Source organism: Vipera ursinii (genome assembly GCF_947247035.1).
Source record: "Vipera ursinii genome assembly, chromosome: 1".
Lineage (NCBI taxonomy): Eukaryota > Metazoa > Chordata > Lepidosauria > Squamata > Viperidae > Vipera > Vipera ursinii.
Window position 1 is genome coordinate 300,814,364 of NC_139512.1, and position 24,628 is coordinate 300,838,991.

At 39.3% G+C, this 24,628-nt stretch overlaps 1 protein-coding gene across 3 annotated transcripts in view; it reads left to right on the forward strand.

Annotated features, from left to right (window-relative positions):
• BABAM2 (BRISC and BRCA1 A complex member 2) overlaps nt 1-24,103 on the forward strand; it is a gene marked incomplete at its 3' end in the record, with an annotated part of 166,235 nt that extends 142,132 nt beyond the window's left edge. For all 3 annotated transcript variants that reach the window (XM_083352014.1, XM_083352016.1, XM_083352015.1), the window contains exon 12: nt 21,872-24,103. In XM_083352014.1, the coding sequence (XP_083208140.1) occupies nt 21,872-21,935 (64 nt within the window). The remainder of the gene's footprint in view (nt 1-21,871) is intronic.
• Nucleotides 24,104-24,628: the final 525 nt, after the last annotated feature.

Below are 24,628 nucleotides of genomic sequence, written 5' to 3' on the forward strand. Positions count from 1 at the left end.
CAAAGCTCTCTCTGACAAACTGAAAGACAAAAAGAAGTACAAAAAATGGAGAGACACATAACTAAGGCTGATTATCAGCAGACAGCCAGAACATTGAAAGATAAAGTCAGGAAAGCAAAGGCTCAGAATGAACAAAGACTTGCAACAGAAATCAAGGATAATAAAAAAAAGTTTCTTTCAACATATTAATAACAAGAAAAAAGTCACGGAAACTGTAGGTCCACTAAAGAGAGAAGATGGCAAGGAAGTAACAGGTAGCAGGGAGAAAGCAGAGCTGCTTAACTCATTCTTTGCATCAGTCTTCACACCAAAAGAAATTATAGCCCAACATAACCAAAAACACTACAGCAAAAGACAAACTAGAAACAAAAATTAAAATAAGCAAGAAAATGGTAAGAGAACACCTATCCAACCTTGATGAATATAAATCACTGGGACCCGACAGATTACATCATAGAGTTCTGAAGGAGCTGGCAGATGTTATCTCGGAAACATTGCACCATATCTGTCAAAAAAATCCTGGAGCATCGGGGAAGTACTTAAGGATTGGGAAAGGGCTGATGTTCCCATCTTCAAGAAAGAAAAAAAACCAGACCCAGGAAACTACAGACCAATCAGTCTAACATCAATACCTGGGAAGAACCTGGAAAAGATAATCACAAAACAGATCTGCGAACAGCTAGAAGCAAACAAAGTTATAACTAGTAGCAAGCATGGGTTTGTTAAAAACAGATCATGCCAAACCCATCTTAATTCATTCCTTGATAAAGTGACAATTAATAGGCCAGTAAACACTGTGGACATATACTTAGATTTCAGTAAGGCATTTGACAAAGTAGACCACAACCTGCTGCTTAGTAAGCTAGAAAAAGGTGGGATGGACAACATCACCATCAGATGGATCTGTAGCTGGCTGACAAACCGTACTCAGAGAGTAGTCCTCAATGGTATTACATCCACATGGAGAGAAGTAAGCAGTGGGGTACCACAAGGCTCCATCTTAGCCCTGGTACTCTTTAATATCTTCATAAATGACTTAGATGAGGAAATAGAAGAGGAACTCATCAACTTTGCAGATGACACTAAACTGGCAGGAATAGCCAATACTCCAGAAGACAACTGTCATGGTTCCGACAGATGCAATTCTTCAAAGAACCTCGGGGCAAGGATCCAAAAATATCTTGACATACTTGAACAATGGACCCTATCCAACAAAATGAATTTTAATGTGGAAAAAGCAAAGTTTTACATTTAGGCAGGAAAAATCAAAGGTATAAGTACAGATTAGGCGAGACCTGGTTCAAAAACAGTAACTGTGAGAGAAGTCTTAGTGGACGATCACTTGACCATAAGCCAGCAGTGTGTAGCAGCAGGCAAAAAAGCTAATACAGTCCTGGGTTGTATAAACAGAGGCATAGAATCAAGATCACGTGAAGTATTAGTACCACTTTATAAAACCCTAGTAAGACCACACCTGGAATACTGCAACCAATTTTGGTCACCATACTACAAAAAAATGTTGAGACTTTGGAAAAAGCTTAGAGAAGAGCAACTAAAATGATCAAAGGCCTGGAAACTAAAACATATGAAGCACAGCTACAGGACTTGGGTTTGGCTAGTCTAAAGAAAAGAAGAAATAGGGATGACATGATAGCAGTATTCCAGTATTTGAGGGGCTGTCAGAAAGAAGAGGGGATGAAATTATTCTCCAAAGCACCAGAGGGCAGGACAAGAAACAATGGTTGAAAACTGACCAAAGAGAGAAGCAACCTGAAATTAAGGAGAAACTTCCTAACAGTGAGGACAATTAACCAGTGGAACAGCTTGTCTTTAGAAATTGTGGGCACTCCCATCACTATTAAGAAGAGACAGTCACTTGCCTGAAATGGTATAGGTTCTCCTGCTTGAGCAGGGGGCTGGACTAGAAGACCTCCAAGGTCCCTTCCAGCTTCTATTCTATCCTATTCTATTCTATTCTATTCTATTCTATTCTATTCTATTCTATTCTATTCTATTCTATTCTATTCTATTCTATTATTCTATTCTATTCTATTATTTGGAAATTTTGGGAGGTATTCAGAGTTGTATCTGCCCTGAAAGTTGCCAATATATTCAGAAGGTACAGCTGGTGCAGAATGCAGTGGTGCATGCAGTTCTGGGATATCTAGGGTAGCCCACGTAACACTGCTGTTGCATGCGCTGCACTGGTTACCAGTCCTACTCATGCAAGTGGAAGATGCTTGTTACAGATCCCATCTTCTAAGGAATTGAAGCAGACAGGGTCAAGGGGAAGAGCTTTTTCCGTGGTGGCTCTGTTCCTGGGGAGCATTCTACCACCAGGGGTGACAACTGCTCTAACCTTTTGGCTTTCTGAAAATAAACTTGGTTTTGCTGGTTGGCTTGGAGCCCCAAGGAGGCCCCTCACCACTAGAGATAGTTGACAGGGTAAAAAGACCTCATCTCCGTGCCATCCATTTCTTTAGTCCCAGTTTTTTGTATAGTTTTAAATATTTAATTAATATTTAATTAAATATTTTAATCATTTTTCTATTTGTCTTTTAAAATCTGTAAGTTGCCCAGAGCCACCTAATAGGGGAGATAGTGGCATAAATATTTAATAATGGTATTAATAATAATTGAGGAAGAATGGGTCAAATCAGCTAAACTCAGGGTTTACTCTTAACTAGCAAATAAATTGTATTTTTCTTATGAGGAGATTTTATAAGACATAAAATGCCCCAGAGGGGACATAAACCAACTTATTAGAACAGCTTTGTTCAGGGATGTTTCATATATGGACTCCTTACAGTTTGCAGCCAGATCCGTAGCTTTGGGAATAGCACCTTGATGAGGTCTGTAGCTGTAGCATTGGAAGATGGACCATCAATCCACAGCTAATCTCCCCAGCTAACACAACTCTAGATAAAAAAACTGTTTATAGAATCTGCTGTCTACCCTTATAGAAAATAAGGCTAAAAAGACATCTATGCGTGGCAGCCCTGAGGAATTAGCAAAAGAGATACAAGACAAGTCTGTCTTTTTCATTTCAATGCAAAGGGCACAAGTCAAATATTTTTCAAGCAAGTAGCAGATAAGAAACACATGCTAGAGTTCTGTAAACACCACCAGACAAGGAAGAGAAAGCAAATTCCAAAGAAAATTGTTTTTGCACTGATGTAACTATCCTTCCAGATAAGTAGAAGGATGCTGAAATTCTGGAAACCTTGGAAGCATACATGTAGGGACAGATGAATACTAATTATTAAGGATATGCTCAGGAATTCATAAAAAAAATCAAAAGGCAGATTTCTGCCATCCCCTGTGTTCAAAACAATGAGAAGTAACTCAGGATAAAGGAAGCAATAAATCGCTTAATGGACATTGATCCAGTGGAAGATATACTTTCAGGAGTATTTGTCTGATGTATTTTCCCTTCTGTTTATAATGCCAAAAAAAATATTGAACTTGGAAAGACATTCTGAATCGTGTACTGCAGACAATTAGACTTCAAACAATATATGATGGACTCAGTGAAGACATTATACTAGATATTTTTTTAGCGTTGACGGATCTGGCAAAGCATACTTTTATATTCACAACAAGCCATACCATCAGTTCTTTGGTTTCTGTACAGGATGACTTTTGCATTGTTGTTCCCCTTTGCATACCGAAAGGATTGGTCCTAGTTCAGAATGCTCCCCTTTGGACTTGTCTCTCTACACAAAGTATTCACCAAAGTGACACAGATGCTGGTAGAAGACTTATGGGCCCGAAGTACCACATCTGTACCTAACTGGACATTTAATTTTCTCATTAATTATCTCCCCTTCTATGTGAAGTGCCTTAGTTGTTGAACTTCAAGAAGAATTTGTTGGTATCCTTGAAAAGATTCTGCATCTAGGAGTCATCTAGGAGTTATCAACAATACAGAAGAGAAGAGCCTTTTTTGCCCTATGAGGCAAAAAACCTCATACTGAGGTTCAGGGAGCAAAGAGCAAGCATAGCATCCAGCAAACCAATTCTCATGACTTTAGAAAAATTACAATGGATTATAGTTTTGGCCTTAGACATAACCATTCTGGACCTTTTTTGTAGTTTCTCCCATTCCAGACCAAAATTATCAAATCCTACTTGTGTGTTACAATGCCTAGCAAAGTAGCCCTGTCTGCCATGGAGAATGCTACTTATGGAACTGGTCACATTACGACAGACATCAGCCTGAGGGAGTGTGGAGCCCTCTTACAATTCAGTGCAAAGACTGTGAACCCATTATAAGACAACACTGATTATCAACCAACTCCTTTGAAAGTCGGTACAGCTGGCCCAGAAGGCATTGTCACATCTAATGAGCGGACAACACCTATTGGTGAAACTGACAAATATTACAACCAAGGCCAATATAAACAACTAAGGGACTTACAGAAAGATACACAAAACTAATGACTTGAGTGGAAAAAAACATGGTCTCCTTATCAGCAAAGGGATCAAGGAACTCTCAGCAGGCTGACTTGAGATGTTGCCCTTTGTATCTGTACTGAAACAGACACCACACCAACTTTTTAAAACAGTTGAAGGTTTAAAATCTAAGTTAAAAGCACAGTAATTGACACACGAGATTTTTTTTTGTTAAACATAGGACTTTTACAGATAAAGTTAGGAAGCCCTTTTTTTAATCTGAGCTTAAATACTAATTTCAAACTTTCACTTCAGTGCTTCTTTTAAAATATGTATTTGAAATGTTGTATGTGATCTTGGAATGTTTGTGAACTTTGTGAATTAAGTTAATGTTAAACAAAGTTTCTGTTCTGGATCACAAGGATGCTTGGGTGTATAATAACATGTTACAATAATCCTGTTATGAAATGTGATGCAGTTTATCAAACCACATTTAAAACAATTGCTGTTTGAAGTTTTATGTTCACTGTTTATCTGACTAACCCATTGTGGAAAAAGACAGCATTTTAAACCATTCTTCATACAGAGAGACAAGAAAACAGCAAGCATTTAAGTTTGTTCCATTAGAACAGATGGAAAACTTATGGCTTCTGATTTATTTATTATTTAGAGTTTCAAAGTACCAACTGTCATCAGAGAATGAAGAGATTCAGTATCAGTGAATTACCGTTGGGCAAATGCTAAACCAAGGGTCTTCAAACTTGGCCCTTTTATGACTTGTGGACTTCAACTCCCAGAATTCCTCAGCCAGGCAAGTTGGCTGAGGAATTCTGGGAGTTGAAGTCCACAAGTCATAAAAGGGCCAAGTTTGAAGACCCCTGTGCTAAACCATATTCCAATTTGCTCTACAAAATTGAATTCCTCTAAATTGCTGCTGAATTTAATCCCAAATCTGGCAGAGATGTGGGTGATTTCCCATTTGGCCAACTTGCTTGTCTCCTTTTGTTTCTAGAACTTTGGAGCCAAGTCCAGCCAGTCACAACACTAAGCCTTAGTTTAGCCCAGACACTGCTATGATGATTAAAGGAAGTGCATATTAAGTGTTCCTTAAACCATTTTCCTCTGAGCGTTTCAGCCATTTTATCACTAACCTGTCAGAGCATAAGCTAAACTCTGCAGGCCTTCTTATCCAGCAACATGTTAGGCATATTATTTATTTATTTTATTTATTTATTATTGGGACTTATATGCCGCCCTATCTCCCGAAGGACTCAGGGCAGCTAACAACAATAACATATAATAAATACGGAAGTTAAGATAAAATTAAAATTAAAGGCCTCTGTACAATAAATTAAAATTAAAATTAAAATAAATTAAAAATTAGAGTTAAAAATTAAAAACATAATTAAAATCCCTGTCAGTCCAGGTCAGCCAGGTGGAAAAGGAGTGTTTTGAGGCCACGGCCTATCTCGGGCCCGCCAGAGATCATTCACCAGCACGACCAATGCCGTCTCCGTGCTATACCCGGGCCTGAAACCCGATTGGTACGGATCCAGATACTCAGTTTCCTCCAGAACCAAAGGGAGCTGCCGTGCTACCACGCTCTCAACGACCTTCGCAAGAAAGCGAAGGTTGGAGACAGGACGGAGGTTATTTAAAATAGCTGGGTCCAATGCAGGTTTCTTAAGGAGGGGCCTTACCACCGCCTCTTTCAAGGCGGCAGGGAAGTACCCTTCACTTAGTGAGGCATTGATAACTGCTAGGATCCAGCCTCGTGTAACCTCCCGAGAGGCATAGCCCAGCCAGGAGGGACACAGGTCCAACAAACACGTGGTGGCACTTAATTTTCCCATGATCCTGTCCACTTCATCCGGAGTCACAGGATCAAACTCTTCCCAAATGTTCTCGGCCAAACTCATCGTTTTCCTCTCGTCAGATACTGCCCAGTCAGAGTCCAGACCAGCCCGAATCTGAGCAATTTTGTCCACCAGATATTTACTAAATTCCTCAACCCGTCCTCATAAGGGGTCCTCTCCCGTCCCTTGATTTAAAAGGGAGCGGACCACCCTAAACAGGGTGGCTGGGCGGTTAACTGCGGACGCAATGAGGGTGGTGAAGTAAGCGTGCTTCGCCACCTCCAGTGCCACAAGATAAGATCTAGAAAAGGATCTTAACTGTGTTCGGTTAGACTCGGACCGACTGGTTCTCCAAATGCTCTCTAGGCCCCTTTTCCGGCGTTTCATCTCCCACAGGTCCTTGGAGAACCAAGGAGCGAGCCGGGACCTGCGCCGGGTCAGAGGCCGCAAAGGCACAATGCGGTCGAGAGCCTCTGAGGCAGCCTGTTGCCAGGCATTAACTAAGGACTCGACTGGGCTGTGGGAGAGGGAGGTAGGAATCAATCCAAGCACCATCTGGAACTTATCTGGGTCCATCAGGCGCCTGGGGCGGAACCATCTGGTCGGTTCCGCCTCTTGACAGCAGGGGGTGACGTGACGGAGATCCAACCGTAGGAGATAATGATCTGTCCATGAAAGGGGTTGAGATGTTGGAGTAACCCCTCCCAGACCATTAAGCCAATGCCCAGAGATAAAAATAAGATCAGGTGTGTTTCCCCCCTCGTGTGTCGGGTCTTGAATAATTTGGGTCAGGTCCATGGCCATCATGGAAGCCATGAACTCTCGGGCTGCCTCCGATGCACCGCCCAGGGAAGGCAGATTAAAATCTCCCAGAACCATAAGTCTGGGAAATTCAACCACCAATCCTGAGAGAGCGTCAAGTAGCCTGGGCAGAGCCGTTGCTACGCAGCTTGGAGAGAGGTATGCAAGTAGCAGGCCTAACTGACCACCAGGACCCCACCTTAAGAGGAGGGACTCACATCCGTCTATCTGAGGGGCAGTGGTCTCCCGTGGACGGAGGGTCTCTCTAATAACGATCGCCACGCCACCTCCCCTACCCTGAGCCCGAGGTTTATGTAGCACACGGAAACCTGGAGGGCATAGATCAATCAGAGGGACCCCCTCCCTCCGGGCCCAACCAAGTTTCCGTGATGCACGTCAGGTCTGCGTCTTCCTCCTCGATCAAATCATGGATGAGGGGAGCTTTATTCACAACAGACCTGGCATTTAAATAGATCAGCCTGAGCTCAGGTGTCTGCCCTCCCCCTTCCCCAGGAGAGCAGGTGAGAGCCAGAGGGTCGGAGGGTTATTATGGAGAGGTTGGACCAGAAGAGGACAAGAACGGGAAACAGAACACAGAAATAGAATAGCAATCTGCCCCAAAATCAGAGTCAGAATCAAATCTGAGAAAGCGAACATTTCTGGGTAGTAGCTATTGTTGCATTTGTGAGAGTATATGATTGTACACCTTTCATTATATATTTGAATGGAAGAGATTAAATTTATTTCTTGTACCAACACAGGAATGACGTGTGAAGAGAGTGGCTCTTTGCCTGAGTTTAAACCTTTCTACCTATGGTGCAGTCTAAACTGATATTTTACTGATCGGTTCATCCTGATAGTTGGGTGTTGTTGTTGTTGTTTTTTTAAGGGCTATGAATCTGCCACTTCTTGTTGTTGTTTTTTTGTCGTTATTTTTATTCCTGTTTTCCAAGAGTTCATAGGAGCTCTAAGGGTTTTGTTTCTGCTCCACTGTAGATGGAAGGGTCTGCGAGAGCCCCCTTCTACAAGGAGCGACAGCAGCCATTCCCACTTTCCACACAGCCACGCAGAACGCTGTCTCAGCCATACCTAAAGCAGTTCTTGAGAATCAGTTTCTACATGTTGCATTTAATCTTTTTGCCTAATGACTTTAGTTGTGTTATTTTCACTGGATTGTTTAGGTTTCACTATCCATTGTATAACTGAATCAACTCTTGTCTTTTCTCTGTCGATATCTAACTCTCCCTATAGCCTTTGAGTGTGTCCGTAGGTCAGAGCTGGTTGGGAGGCTTGTGGCCCTGTCTTTTGAGAGCACTGAACTATCTATTCTTTGTGCCTTTCAAGCTTAATTACTGGGAGTTACACAAAAACAGCCAGCCAGACTATGTGTGGTCAGGGAAGGGCTGGTCCTCTCTTTGCAAATGCCCAAGAACAGACTGCTGTGGGTGGCAAGCATTTTCAAAACAAGTTTTCTTTGTTTCCTGACAAGTTGCAGCAAGATCAGGGAACTATAAAGCCTTTGGAATTACCAGACTGAGCTTCAGAAAGTGTGTAGTCAGCAGGATTTACAAGAATTTGGATGCACTTTGCGGCCACGCTGTTGACATCCTTTATATAACATGACATTATTATGAATTGGCAACATGATAATTATAGTCTGAAATTAATAGGTCAAAGAGACAAGTCTTATGATTTCTGCCCTGAATTTAGTTCTTTTCACCTAATGTATATATAAGGAGAGTAAGATTGTTCATATTTTTCTCTGGTCTGAATTTTTTGCACTAGGAGGATTATGGTCTGAAGTAAGAAGCATTTGTTATTGAAAGCCTGTTGCTGGTATATTTGCATACATTGTAACTGGCAAATGCCATTCGGGATAGGTAACATGAAAAGCGCAAAAATAATTGAGAAAACTGGTATGGTATTCATATTACCGTAATCATGTTAAAGGCATTTTTAACCCTCAAATCTTAATTGTAATGCTGAAATGAAGAAAAGAACAATGTTATGATTGTTTTATTGTTCTTACACATGTTATTCAAACAAGTGATATAAAATGGATGAATTTAAATCTTTAACCTTGCACCTTTTGGATACCTTCTACATAAACAGTACTGACATACCTGGTTGCCTATATGTCCAAGATAAACTATGGCTGCGTTCAAATATTTGGATTTTTGTTCTAGGATGGGCATAGAAACATTTCTCATTCCTTTAACTTGGAAAAAGCCAGATAATTACATTTTGCGTAAGTGAATATGTTGTAACTATGAGGAATTGTACTCTTGCTCATTATTGTTAAAATTCAGTTCATACAGCTTCTTCAATAATCTCCCCACAAACAGATCCAAAATAACCCTGCTGCTTGATTCTTTGAATCAATTCCCTCCTCATTTATGCATCATTCTTTCAACCTTTTATTATTGACATACATACAGTCTTTTCCGTCCAACATTCTTCATCTAGTCTCTTCACCTCATAATTGCTTTATCTTTCAGACCCATTCCAAGGAACCTGTTTGCTTCTTCCTCTTTCCCAGTAACAAAACATCAGTCTTTTCTTGCTACAGCTGTTAGGTCTCTTTAGCTTGAAATGGAAGAGGTTAAGGGTTATATAAAATCATACATGGCATGGATAACATGGAAAGGGTGAGAGATAGTTATCCATTGAAATTAAATGCAGGAGCTGGGGATCAAAAAATGAATACATTTTTCATATTGTACATAATTAAACTGCAAAAGTTGCTGCCAGCAGCTGTAATAATGGCAGCCAATGTAGAAATGGCAATTTATATTGATGTCTGTTTCCTATTTCTTGAATCATAGGCAGTACTCATTGAATAGTTGTGTTGGGATCCACATTATCATTTTCTAATGCAGATTTGTAAGATTCCCAAATGGGCCTAGCTCGCCACTATGAGATACAGAATGCTGGACTACATGAGCCTATAGCCTGATCTGACAGGCGTCTCCCTAATTTCTATAGAGAACTATGATCTTTCTAAAATTTCCATATGAAGGGTCCTTGGTACTCTCTGAGCTTGGTTGTTTTCTATGCACTAGCATTGATGATGTTATTTAGTTTGGGTAATGAAGCTACAACTATTCTCTTTTATTGGTAAAATCCCCATAACTTACCATTGCTTCTTCCAATAGGCATTAATGAGTATTCTACTAAAAGATAATTCTGGAAATGGGCTTTTAGAGAGTTGGATGCTACAAACTAATTAGCAGTAACAAACATACCCGAAACATTTTATATATTTCTTGAAAACCCATCAATATGGACAGATCCAAATTAGTCCAAACTAATCCAAATTAGCGGGGCCTGCCCCCAAGTAACAGTGTATGTGAAACAGTCAGTATTCTAGTGGAAGGAAATGGAAAGTTATATAATGCTGATGAGTCTACAATCTGTTGTCAGTTGTTGAAAATTGGATTTAAGACATATTGTACTGGTGATGAGTTGTCTACTCTTAATGTTGGGTTTCAGTTCAAATTAAAACGCCTTCAACCACTTTTACGCCATCAGCTAGAGTTTTTTTTTAAAAAAAAAATCCTGCTAATATATGAATAGCTTAAACATGCAAATAAATCTTTAGTTTTCACTGTCCAATAACATATCTGTATGTTTTTGAGCACGGAAAAAAGAGGCTTCTGTCATAGTTCTTGAGCTGAAACAGTAAATGATTAAAAAAAATTACTGTTGCATTATATGAATGTTTTTCTTGGTATTAGAATTTTAATTTCTTAAAATTAGTTCTAGATTCTTAAGGATATATATCTCTGGGATTCTAACACACAGTACATGAAAGCTCATTTGTTCAGACAACTCCTATCCTTTTTGCTTTCCATTATCTCTGTGGCTGATAAAGTTTCAGAGTTTTATTGGGCATGTTTTGGAAGAACAAGAGGACATAAGATCTTGAGTCACACTCCGTTAACATGATCCTGAAATGAGAATGGTGTCTGATTCCTTGCCTGTGTAATAGCAATGGCAATAGAATTTTCTTTAAGAAATCAGTGTTCCTCTCCAGCAGTGCAGAGTATAAAATGCATTGTTTTATGGCTACCCTAAGCTATCCCAGAGAGTATAGGGTCATTCCTTGTCCCTATTGCTTTTTCCAGCCCTTATACATTCCTCCTCCTCTAAGAGTCATGATAAAAATTTTTTGCCAGCATTCTGTAAGGTCAAATTTTATATAATCAGCAAGTGATCTGTTGCAGATTTTGTTCATGCATTTACTCTTCAGAGAAACATTCCTTCTAGAAGAGTAATAAAATGAAGTTAAAAGGTAGCATCTTTGAACATAGGTATAGTCCAGTTACTTAATTTCTTTACAGAAACATATTGTTCTTAATGGCTTTCAACCTTCCAGCCTTTCAACTCCAGCAACTCAAATTGTCCATACCAACCCATTCAGAAAATTCTCCATTAAAACACATCTTTCCCCAAATGGCTTAACGTTTAAAGCAGAACAATAGGACAGAAACAATGACTTCTATATAGCCATGAAGCCAGAAAGATTGACAGTATAAAATGAATTAAAGAATAGATCTTTAAAACAAAATTTATAACCTCTGAAACAAAAATTGACCGAAATCCTCCAAACCAGCAATAAGAAAAAATAGGTTTCCCCCACTTCCAGCTCCTCCAACCCAAGGAAAATAGCAGGGGGAAATAATTTTGTCTCATTTTCAAATAAATGCTATATATAAGTTTTATTTAGTACAAGTTATTTACTGGAGAACCGCTACAGTAAGAATTCAATTGCTGTATTACTTATAACCTTTGGTTGGTTATGTTGAGATTGCTGAGCATTTGAAACCTGTAATGATATTTCAGGTGAGGGTGGGGGAATTTCATGATAGGTGAAAAGTAATGGGTGAATCAAACTTCTTCATTAGTTTCTGGGGGGCCACTTTTACATCCTACACCTTGGTTGCTATCCTATCTGTTTTTGACTTGTTTCCTGATGCTGTTAGAGTTTCTGTTTGCGTATCTGTGTTCAGAAGATCACATTGTTTGCTTTATTCCTGTATAATAGATAACACTAGTAATAAGAACAACTCCAAACATGTAAGTGTGAAAGAAAGGAAGATTTTCATAGGATTGTTGGAGTGAAAGATACCCTGGAGGTCAGTTAGTCCAACCCCTGCCCAGTGCAGGAATCCTCATACCATTCAAATGCCTAGTCTTCCCTTCAAAACCTCCAGTGATGGAGCACTCATAAGTTCAAGAGGCAGGCTCTTCCACTGCTTAAAAGCTCTGTGATTCTTCTCCTACCCTCTGGTGCTGTGGAGAATAAATTCACACCCTCTGCCCTGTGACATCCCTTCATGTATTGGAAGACTGCTATTCCACTGCTACAGTTTTTTATTAACATGAGTCACCCAGCACTCCAAAAGTATCATAACAATCATACATAGATGAATGCAGCTTATAAGTGAATGACGAGGATCTTTTTCTTGAGGTCCTAAAACACTGAGAAGATTAACTAATTCAACAAGAAAGGGTTTAGTAAGCACTTTTGAATCCTAGCTAGCATCTATTTATACTCTTGTGTTATACTTTCTACCCTTTTGTCAATTGTAGTGCTTATATAAGAGACCAATTATATTGATCTTAAACTGAACTCCAATCTAGAGGCAACACTTTTCACATTAGTTTGGAAGAATGTGTTGCAGTGATTATTTTCATTTCATTTATATCCATTTACTGTTGAACACAGGTGCAGGCTGTTGGGGATGAGACTGTGTTGTCTGCATCTCAAACTGAAGCGCAAATGGCTTCTGTAGTCTGCATTTTTTCTGGAAATCCATTCATATTCCCGCACCATTCGAAGGGTGTTCATCCCAAAGTGCATCACTAATTGTCTACGGAGATTCTCAGCCATCCAGGTCATGGTTGTCAACCATGACCTAGATGACTTGAGAATCTCCATAGTCATTTATATCCAGTACTCCCCATAAAATTCAAAGTGTTATGTGGTAGTTATCACACAGTATCCCATCTAGATACCATATCTGCTTAGTTACAGTCTGTTTGTATCATGTGCCTTCTCTTCTGCCTGTTCTCTGTAAATCATGCGGAGTCCATTTCAAACATTGAACATATTAAGTAATTAAAGGACATTTTAAAATAATGCTATGTTAATGATAAATCATTCCCACAAACAATGTAGTTTTTATAGGATTGAATTGCAGGAGTTTGTTGAGTTCTTGTAAACGTCCTAGAAGTTCCCCAAAATGGCACAATCTCCATCTGCAATGATATGTGAGAAAGAGCTTGAGAAACGGCAAGGAGATGCTATCTAGAGAACCTTCAGATTAGAGAGGCTACTATCTGCAGCTGCATACCGAGAGGAGAAGGGCTGAGAAGGTATCCTCCCTAACCTCTCAGACAGTATAGAAAGGGCAGGAGATTTGTAGTTTCGGACTTGCAAGATGCTATTAATGTAGCCTTACAATAAAGCAGAAGTAGCTCATCTGGTTTGTTTCCTGCCTAGTATATTTGGGAAGCTGACACTATCTTATTACCTTCCATACCTCCCATTTTCCATTTCTTGGGAGGTGGTCAACTTGATGTATCTCAGAGGTGCAAAACCTGAGTCTTTAAGGCAGTCTCCCCTAATCTAAGACATCAGGTTTTTTACATCTCTGCTGTCCAGATTTGTGGATTTGCCCAGAATTGTCAGCTGTGGCTATGCTGGTGTAGAATTCTAGAAACGGAAATCTACACATTTAAAGGGAACTTGTACCCTGTACCCTGATATGGTCCCCCATACTTTAGAGCAGGGGTGGGAAACTATGGCCCTTTTATAACTTGTGGACTTCAACTCCCAGAATTCTCAGAGCTGAAGTCCACAAGTCATAAAGGGGGCATAGTTCCCCACCTCTGCTTTAGAGGCAGCCTTAGAAATGTCTAAAGTAGTTATTAAGTTATCATTTATGGTGTGAAAGAAAAATATTCAAATTAACTGTATTTTATTTTAATTAAATATAAATTAAATCAAACCAATTTAGCTTTTGCCCTCATTCTAATCCACCTACTATTTTATGCATGCCTTCAGGCCTCTCAAATGCCAGGTGTGGTTCTTGGCCTGGAAAATGTGATGTATTCTACAGCTTTAATGCAGTATTTCATTTAGGAGTATTAACAAAACCAACATTATGTTATTGGATTGCTTTTGCTTATTTATTTTACAAAACGAGAGTACACACAAATAGTCCAGGATGAAAACCATAGGTATAAAGCACATGAACCTTTATATATCTGAGTATTGTTGTTTCTATCACATTCTGTTGCATTTAGTGGATGCATGTTGAAGTGCCATATACAAATCACTGTTATACACTAGCCAGGCAATCTAGGGTAATGTTGTTGTTTTTTTCAAGATTTATGCATGTGTAACTGTAAAAAACAAAAGGAGAGAGGGAGGAAGAATCAAGTGTGTATTGACCACAAAGATTTTGCACTCAATTTCAGACACACACTTTGACCCTCTAAGCCAGGGGTGTCAAACTCAATTTCATTGAGGGCCGCATCAGCATTTCGGTTGCCCTCCGGGGGCTGGGTGGGTGTGGCCTGGGTGGGCATGGCCTACTGGGTGGGCGTGGCAAAAGTGTGTATGGCCTACTGGGTGGGCATGGCCAGCTGTACATCGTTCGCATCAAGGGTGCCTATGGGGGCCTGGGCAGGAGTGGGACAGATCTGAGGGTCTCTGGCAGAAAGAGGGTCTCTGGGCCAGGGCCAAGGCAGTGGGGGCCATTACCTCACTGTTTCCAGGATGGCTTCGCGGGCCGCATGAAATCACTTCATGGGCCGGATCTGGCCCCCGGGCCTTGTGTTTAACATGTCTGCTCTAAGCAGCTGCTTGGATAGCAGATGAAATTTCTCAACATAGGAGTACAATACAAGCAACAACACTAGACCAATTTTCAATGCCAAATTAGGTCAAATTTTTAGAGAATTCAGAAAGTGAATTTCTGAACTGGAGAGTGGAAAGCAGCATGTAAAGAATGTTAGGAACTAGTATAAGCTTTACTTGAAAACTGGTTTCTATATGGAGAGAAGTGTAAAATTGAGACTAAACCACATAATGTCATAGTATGATGTGTCATGTACTCCAAACTGATTAAAAATAAATAAAAAATTGCTGAAGAGTTCAGTGCTCTTAAAGATTAGATATGCCTTTGCTATGAATTTGTTACTTTTACAGAAGTTTTTTGCAAGCAGTATTGAATTTGAAAGCGATTTCCATCTGTTGAAGGGCAATAGAATGCTCAGTACAGCTTTCTCTCCTAGTTGCAGAAAGATTCAGTATTGGCTACCCGCATTTTGTGCATAACAGATGGTTTTCTTGGTGAACTGTCATCTCTTTCCTATGCCCTTGTGTTTTAGACTAATCTTATTAGCTGATAATTGTGCTTTTCCCTCTCCCTCCCTTTCTCCCCACATATAACTTTTCTTAACATTTATAAAATCAGGAAATTATTCTTCATTTTGTATCAAGAATGGGAATAGTCCTCTTGCTGCATACATATTTATTATGCAACCCTGTTATCCCATTGTGTCCCCAGCGATGAGGTGCTCTTTAGTCACTTGATCTCTGTGAATCGAGTGTGTCCCAAAGGATAACCAGCTCCTGCATTCATCAGAGAAATTGATAAGGTTGGCAGGAAGTGAAGAATGCTCTCCCTTTCTGCTGAAAGGCTAGAAGTTACCAGGTTTTCTTCTTGCTTTGCTTGTAATCTTTAAAGAGGGGAGTTGTATTGGTTGTTTTCTTGTAGACATTTCATTACCCAAACTAGGTAACATCATCAGTGCTAGTAAAGGTTTGCTCTCTGTTGATAAATTTTAAATATACCTATCTTTAATAGTCAGCTGTCCTTATAAATACCTGCAAATCCTGATTTCAGTCCATAATCCAAATATGGCTAGGAATTGTGCACCAGTTGATCCATTCCTGGATTGGCAGTCCCTGTTTTCAGTCACTTATGCCCTAGTCACCACCAGATTGGACTACTGCAATGCATTCTACATGGGGTTCCCATTGAAGAATATCCAGAAACTTCAGCTGATACAGGATGCAGTAGTGCAGGCAACTATATGTACTCCTAGAACAGTGCATATTAAACATCTGCTTTGTGAGCTGCATTGGTTGCCAGTTTGCTTCTAGCTCCAATTCAAGGTGCTGGTTTTAACTTTTAAAACCCTTCATGATACGAGGCCAGGCTATCTGATGGGTTGCCTCTGCCAATTAGCCATCCGATTAGATCTGGCAGAGAAGGCATATTGCATGAACCATCAGCTAAGAAACTACATTTGATGAGTCCCAAGAGATGTGCTTTCTTTGTTGTGGTGGCTGCCTTATGGGACATTCTCATGATTTAAATTACCTCTATCCCTTTTGACATTCTGGAAGGCCCTAGGGAACCAGTGACATGCTTAGATGGTTCCATTGCTGAGGTAGCCATTTTTATCCTTTCTTTGCCTGGGGTATGTATATTTTTATAATATTTATTTTTAATATGGAATTTATATTTTTATAACTTTTTACATTTATTGTTTCATTTATTTTTTGTACATCATGTAGAGTTGCTTTTTATAAGACGAACAGCTATACAAATTTGATCAATACATGATAGATGGATGGATGGATAGATAGACAGACAGACAGAGAGAAAGAAAGATATAGATATAGATATAGATATAGATATAGATAAAATGGCAGTAGCAGACCAAGCCTCAATCTGGCAAAAAAATTCACCAAGTAGAAATTGTATTACCAACTGGAGGGTGATCGCAGCCAATTATTATTGGAGAAAGTCTAAAATACCGATATACAATGCATATTACAGATGTTGTACATTAAAAAGAGAATAGCTTCTTTTTAAAAAAAACCAAGAAACAGAATATCTGCTCATTAATCCAAAGATTATGCAAGTAGAATATATCTACTGTTTTATGAAAGATGAAGTACTGATTTAGGAACATCAGTTAATTCTCCCAAGATACATCTCAAATAGAGGAAGTAATGGCATCACAACTGAAAAATAAGTAAATATTATTTATTATGAAATAATGTTTGCTTAATAAACCCCCAAGAAACACCCTGATCTAAAACACAGTTTTTTAGTATTAAGAGGCACTGTTTTACGGTGGTTCTCCTCTTACCTCTCGGGCCGTTCGCAGTTTGTAGTGGCAGGGGGGCAGAGATCTACCCCGAGGCCCCTTTCCTGTGGGGTACCTCAGGGGTCGGTTCTCTCCCCCCTCCTGTTTAACATCTATATGAAGCCGCTGGGTGAGATCATCCGTGGCTTTGGAGTGAGGTATCCCCAATATGCGGATGATACCCAGTTGTTTATCTCCATCCCGAGCCAACCCAGTGATGCCCTTGACACGATGTCCCGGTGCCTGGAGGCGGTGCGGGTCTGGATGGGAAGGAACAGGCTCAGGCTGAACCCCTCCAAGACCGAGTGGCTGTGGATACCGGCATCTCGCATTGTCCAAGATGTTCCATCTCTTTTGATGGGGGGAGAGCTCTTGCCCCCCTCAGAAAGGGCCCGCAACGTGGGTGTCCTCCTGGATTCACGGCTTAACCTGGAAGATCATCTAACCACCGTGACCAGGGGGGCCTTTGCACAGGTTCGCCTGGTGCACCAGTTGCGCCCCTTTTTGGACCGAGATGCCTTATGCACGGTCACCCATGCCCTTGTCACTTCTTGCCTGGATTACTGCAATGCTCTCTACATGGGGCTGCCCTTGAAGTGCACCCGGAGGCTTCAGCTAGTGCAAAATGAGGCCACGCGGGTGCTTATGGGAGTATCTCGATACTCCCATGTTACATCTCCTTCATGGGCTGCACTGGCTTCCGGTTGCCCTCCGGGTGCGATTCAAGGTGCTGGTAATTACCTTTAAGGCCCTACATGGCTTAGGCCCGGGGTACTTGCGAGACCACCTGCTGCCAATGTCAACCTCCCATCGCCCAGTTCGCTCCCACAGAGTCTGCCTCCTCAGGGTTCCGTCAGCCAGGCAATGCTGGCTGGCGACCCCCAGGGGGAGAGCCTTCTCTGTGGGCACGCCAACCCTCTGGAATGAACTGCCTCCGGAGCTGCGGACGGCCCCTGACCTTCGATCCTTCCGCTGTGACCTGAAGACATGGTTGTTCCAACAAGCGGGCCTGGACTGACCATGGTTTTTAATTTGGTTTTTATTGTGTAAATTGTCCCATATTTCTTATATTCATTGTTTAATTCTTTTTTAATTTTTGTATTTTATGCCTCTTAATTTTTATTGTTGTGAGCCGCCCTGAGTCCTTAGGGAGAAGGGTAGCATATAAATTTAATAAATCCTAAATCCTAATCCTAATCCTAAACTTTTTCAATATGATGAGAGATCTAAGTTATAACTCCCCAAAAGGATTTATCTACTATCATTTTATAATGTACTATTTTTATAGGTAAATTAGAAATTACATGCATGATTCGTATTATACATACATATCTTGTTAAACTGAATGTAAGTTATGTAATTTGGAAACAGTTATTCCCAATCATCATTTTATTCTAATCATGAGCTGAATCTGGAAATTCCTTATATCAACATGATTAATTGAAGATTAATTGAACAAGTGCCCAGTTATAACCCGAAAAAGAAAAAAGTTAAATCCACTTTCCAGGCAGGCATATTTATATCACATTATTTTAAAGGATATTCCTACCAAAGAAAAATGTTTAGTAACTTTGTTAATTTGTCTAAAATAGTATAAAGGAATAGAAATAGGATACATTTTAAAATATAAATTTGCCTTGGAGTTAAATTCACAATTATCTTGCCCCAAATACTCAAAAATAATTTCCAGACCATCTGTTTCACTTTTTGCCAAAATTAATTTAAATATATCATTTGGGAAAGCTTAAAAGAATCATGATATCAAGATAAATAAAAGCAACCTCCAAAACTCCATGTTGTCAGAATTATTAGTAAGTCTCAGTAATACCATCAAGTTCCTTCTCTGTCATAACGCTACCTCTGGGCCTTCTGGGTGGCTTTGAAGACCTGAGTTTCCCCTCAGAGTTGGACAAGGATGTTTGTTGAGCCGAATAAAGGTGCAGCTGATTTGGCAGTTGTTTAGGATGCTTTGGTTAATGTGTTAATGGTTGAGTTCCATATTTGTTTAATGTGCTCTTTGGTGTTTTGAGTTGCCCACAGTTATATATTTAAGATTTGCAACAATATAAATGTTGTAAATAAATACATCAAATCTAATTTGCTCCAGTTTAAACTAGACAAAGAATCTAATTCCTGTATTAAAGAAATATGTTTATGGATGAGATATCTGTTTATAACTATATATTATCTTGTACCTCACTTACTACATTGTTTTTAATATTTTCAGAATTTCTAAAAATGTAAGGAAGAGGTTAGCCAGTAATGTCTTATCCCTTATTAATCTTACTGTTCCAAATATTCTGAAAGATATGGATTATTTGGTCCTCTGGCCATGAATACTGCATTGTAACCACTGCCCCAGTGATGCAGTGGTTACAGTGCAGTATTGCAGGTTAATTTTGCCCATTGTCTGGAGTTCGACCCCGACGGGCTCAAAGTTGACTCAGCCTTCCATCCTTCTGAGGTTGGTAAAATGAGGACCCGGATTGTTGGGGGCAATATGCTGCTCAGCCTGGTGTTCCAATTGGTGCTTCTTTGAGCTCAAATAAAAACTTGAAATGTTTTTACACATACACCCAAAATTTGCTCTTAAAGTTAAAAAGGGACTCATGTTGTGTCAAAGAATATATATAAAACAGTTGAAATTGTAGAACAATTCAAATAAAGTAACAGGTTTATTTATTCTATTCCTCCTTTCCGCAATAAAAATCTTTAGCCTTTTTAATGTAAATTAATTCTACATAGAAATCATGAATTTCTGGATGATGGACTACATATTCTGGGATATTCTAATGTTATGAGTTTATGTTTACTCAAGTTTATCAGCCTCCAATATGGAGTTAAAATGCTGCTAAATCCTCTCTCCAGATTGTGACATTCAGTGGTTTCTTACTTCCTTCTTGCCTTCCTTCCTGGATCCTTGGCATAGGATTTTGCATTAAAAATGCCTAGAATTTTTGGCATGTTTGATCAGACTAGTTATTGTAAGTATTCAAGCAAGATTGTAATTTATAAGCACCTTCACTTCAGAAATTTACAGAGAGAGAGAGAGATGTAAAACAGCTATCCTAATGGAATGAGGGGGAATGCAATGGCAGAAGGAGAGAATAGAGTAGTGTCTCCTCAGAATTCTTTCTTATTTTTAAATTTAGTCATTCATGCCACTTGGTCAGTAGACACAATATGGAAGATTCTTGCTTTCCTAATGTATTTCTAATTCACTATAGTGAAGCCATCAATGCATGGTGTGACAATGCTTTTGGCTTTTGCTTTGTGTGTGTATTTTTCCTGGTCAGCTGATGTTGATTAGGTCTGAGAGGGAGTGACTTCCTAAGGTCCACCCAACTGGCTTCTGTGCCTAAGGCAGGATGAGACCCTTGGTCTCTCTACTCCTAGTCCAGCATCTTAACCACTACACCATGCTGGCTCTTGGACTGAATACAGAATAAAGGTAAAGGTTCCCCCGCCCATGCGTGCTAGTCGTTTCCAACTCTAGGGGGCAGGTGCTCATCTCCATTTCAAAGCCGAAGAGTCACCGCTTGTCCGAGGATGTCTCCGTGGTCATGTGGCCGGCATGACTAGACGCCAAAGGCGCACGGAACGCTGTTACCTTCCCACCATAGTGGTCCCTATTTTTCTACTTGTATTTTTACGTGCTTTCGAACTGCTACGTTGGCAGAAGCTGGGACGAGTAACAGGCGCTCACTCTGTTACGTAGCACTCGGGATTCGACCCGCCAAACTGCCGACCTTCTGATCGACAAGCTCAGCATCCTAACCCGCTGAGCCACCGCGTCCCTTGAATACAGAATACAGAATGTTAAATTTGCTCTGTGCAGTCCATATGGATTTTTAAAATATGGCATATTTATGAACATGACAGACTTCGCCCATTATAGAAACGGGCAGATACAGAGCTGTCTGGATTTAACTCCTATCACTTTGATTCTAAAATGTACATAACATATTCCCACTATATAGTTATCTTTAATGTATAAATTAAAATTCACTCCTAGAAATTTGTATCTATTAAGCATTCATATTATGTGAAATCCAGTTGTATCAGTTGCCTGATAAGAATCAAGGTACTATACTGGAAATGTCTATAATTTAATATGAAACAATAGCTAACATATGATCTATTTGATGCGCTTTGGAAAATGAGGTACTTTTTTTTTTACTTCTGCAAAATATTACTCTGGTTAGTGTATAGGAATTAAGTGTATTAGAGATCTTCATGAAGGTAGCAGGAAGGAGGGCAATAACCTAAGATATACTAAGCAAATTGTTTTTCAGTAGAAATGGCAACAGAGTGAATGACAATAAAGCACTAATAGATGCAAACAATTCTGTTAAAAGAAATTTATAATAAACCATTATTTGAGTAACATATGCCCCCGACTTACTTGTTTTTTAAAATATGCAATTAGAGTTTTCTGTAAGGGATAAGACTGTATTTTAAGCATTATTTCAGAGTAAGAAATTGTAGCGCTATATTTGATCATGCCAGCCACAGTATAACGAAAAGAGATCTTTAATCAGAAACGGTTTTATGTTTTGCACGCTAGACAATTTTGTCTGTAAATGCAACACGCTCTCTTATTTTGATCTTTACTAACATAAACTTTTTATGCATTTTTCTAGGGCTTATTTCAAACTATTTGTCCCTCAGTTCCAGGAGGCAGCCTTTGCGAATGGAAAACTCTAAAAAGGAGGGGGAAGAAACAACCTCATCCTGAGAAAATGCCAGATTCTCGTGCCCACATGCTTGTCAACAGATTGCAAGATAACTTCCTGAAGCTTGGGCTTCGGCATTTATTGGCGGCGGGGGGGGGGGGAAGGTTGCCTCTGCAGTGTCATTGCGATCCTCATAGACCGACTGAATGAGAGCTTTGGCTGATTGACTTCAATACAGGCTCTTTTTTTTCTCTCTTTTTTTTCCCCTATATGCAGAAATGTTGCTTTGTTACTCGCTTGATGGAAGCTCAAAATATATTGGATCAATGTGATTTTTTTCCTTGCTTTTATTTTTTTTCCTAAATTTCTTTTTCTATGCCAATGTTTAGAGGTTTTTTTTTTGTGAATTTCTGCATGCTGGAATTTCTGACACCTTAGAAGTATACTGAAGATAAATGTACAATAAATCTGTCATATTATATCTGTCTCCTAAGTTGATTCTCATGGGAAAGAGAAGGTATGCAATCGATCAGCTGTCAGTTGCCACAAAAATGGGCATGCTGTTTTTAGCAACTTTACTTGTACATTTTATGGAGGATTTAGTTTCATATTTTCTTAGTTATCAGAACATAACGACAAAAGCTTTTTAGTTATAAAGATGCTACAGAAATGTATACTATTTAAACAGTATTGGTTATTAATTTAAGTTAATTCTGTGACATTTCCATCTAATTTTACCATCCTGATGAGAAATAAATAATTGAAATAACAGAGAATTTCCAATTTCTAGGATGATATTTTATAACAATTCAAGCTATTTTTTTTTCATTTTAACTGACATTAGAAAATCATGGAAAACTATTACTGGATGCATCATTATTTCTGTTATAAAAATAGGACATTCAGTGTTAGATACATTTTTTTTTCTTTCCTGTGATATATTTAGGCAAATCACTTGCCTCTGACTCGCAATTTAGTAACTTCCCATATTTGTAAATAACATCAGGGATTTTCCAAATGGAATATAAAGTTCACGATGTTGTAGATAGCATATTAGCAACATACCTTATTTCTCCCGAGATTTAGGAAATGAGCTAACAAACAAATGCACCAACTGTTTAAAAAAGTGCAAAACCTGATATTTCAATATGTTGCATAGATAGATTGTATTTTGGTGAATCTATGAATCTTACGATAATATTTGCATTGAAATGTTTAAGGGATACGTTCTTGCCCAAATTTTTGTTAGCCATGAAGCATATTTGATGTCTTTGGGTAGTCAATGTCCTGCCATCTGTTTGCCTTCAGAAGTCTCTTGGATGATAAAACTGAAATAACCTATAAAGTTTCTTGGATGAAGACTTTCCAATGTTGCAGATGCATAGTGTTAAATGTATATTGTAAATCCAACGATATGTGACAGATGACAGGCCCCTGAGCAGGATTTACCGTAATCTGCAATGGCAGATTATAAGCATGACTAACCTTAAGCCAGATTGCACTCCAAGCAAGAAATGTTTATAGATTTCCCCCTGCCCCCCACCCCACCCCACTATTCACCTCATGTCCTTTGGGTTGTTAAATAATTTGTAGCCATTCTCATTGCTTATACAGTGATATGTCAGTGTGATTTCTCTCTCCTTAAAATTATACCTTGCATGCATGAGAATATAGTCATTCATCACCCTTTACATGGTTTGCTGCATTGTAAACTCTTGACAAGTTGCAGTGGTTACGAAGTCAATGCAATACTCAGATCAACAGCAGTGAAGACAAGCTGAATGACTTTTTCATCTGTTAAGTAGACAGCATATGGCAGGTACAACCTCGTGCCATTTGCCACCAGTTAAATCCAGTCCTACCTAGAAATGGGAGTCAGGCAGCAATTGCAATGAGAGAAATGGATAATGTGTCCTTTTTTCTTATATTTCTTATGCCCTACAATGTGCAAGCCTCTTTTCCTCTCTGAAGCAGTAACTACAGTAACACAAAGTTAAAGTGAAATGGTACCTTCATGCCATTCATCTTTTCTTTGCTCCTCAGTCTTCCTTGAGTGATAACAACCAGAATGTAGTTGACTCTGCTGCCCTTACAATAATCTTGTTATATTCCATTTATATAAAATTATATAAATGTTATTTCTAATTATATAAATATAATTTAATGAATAAACTACCCAGGCTGTGGGCTGGCTCTTCACTTTGGTTCCAAAGCTGCCTTCTTTTTAACCATTGAACTGTGTTTTGATTTGTACAGCTGTGTATTGTATGTCGAGAATGGGTGTAGAAAAGAGGGAAAGCCAAGTTCAAATACAGAAATAACACTTGGAGCATCAAGAAATGAGCAAAAAAAGCAGGCAGAGAATATTTAATAGAGACCCTGCTAATTTGCTGAGACCACAGTCCAAACAGTTGAATAAGTCCCCAGTGCAATTTAGGGGGGAGTGAAACACCCTCTAAATATGAGGGTTTTCATGAATCAATACAGAATAAACACAATATTAAATGGCTGGAGAACACATAAGTGCTTAATTGTAAGTGCCTCCAGAATAAATGGAAAGTAAACAGCTAACATTTTTATACCTGCTGCTCTCTAGAGCTTGTTAGTTGCAGCACTAGCTGACGAATTAATACTCTTGCTGAATAAATGGCCTTTGCAAACTACCTGCTGGGAAAATTGATTTTTGAGTTGCTACATGTTTACATCAAAGTGTATTGAAGCCAT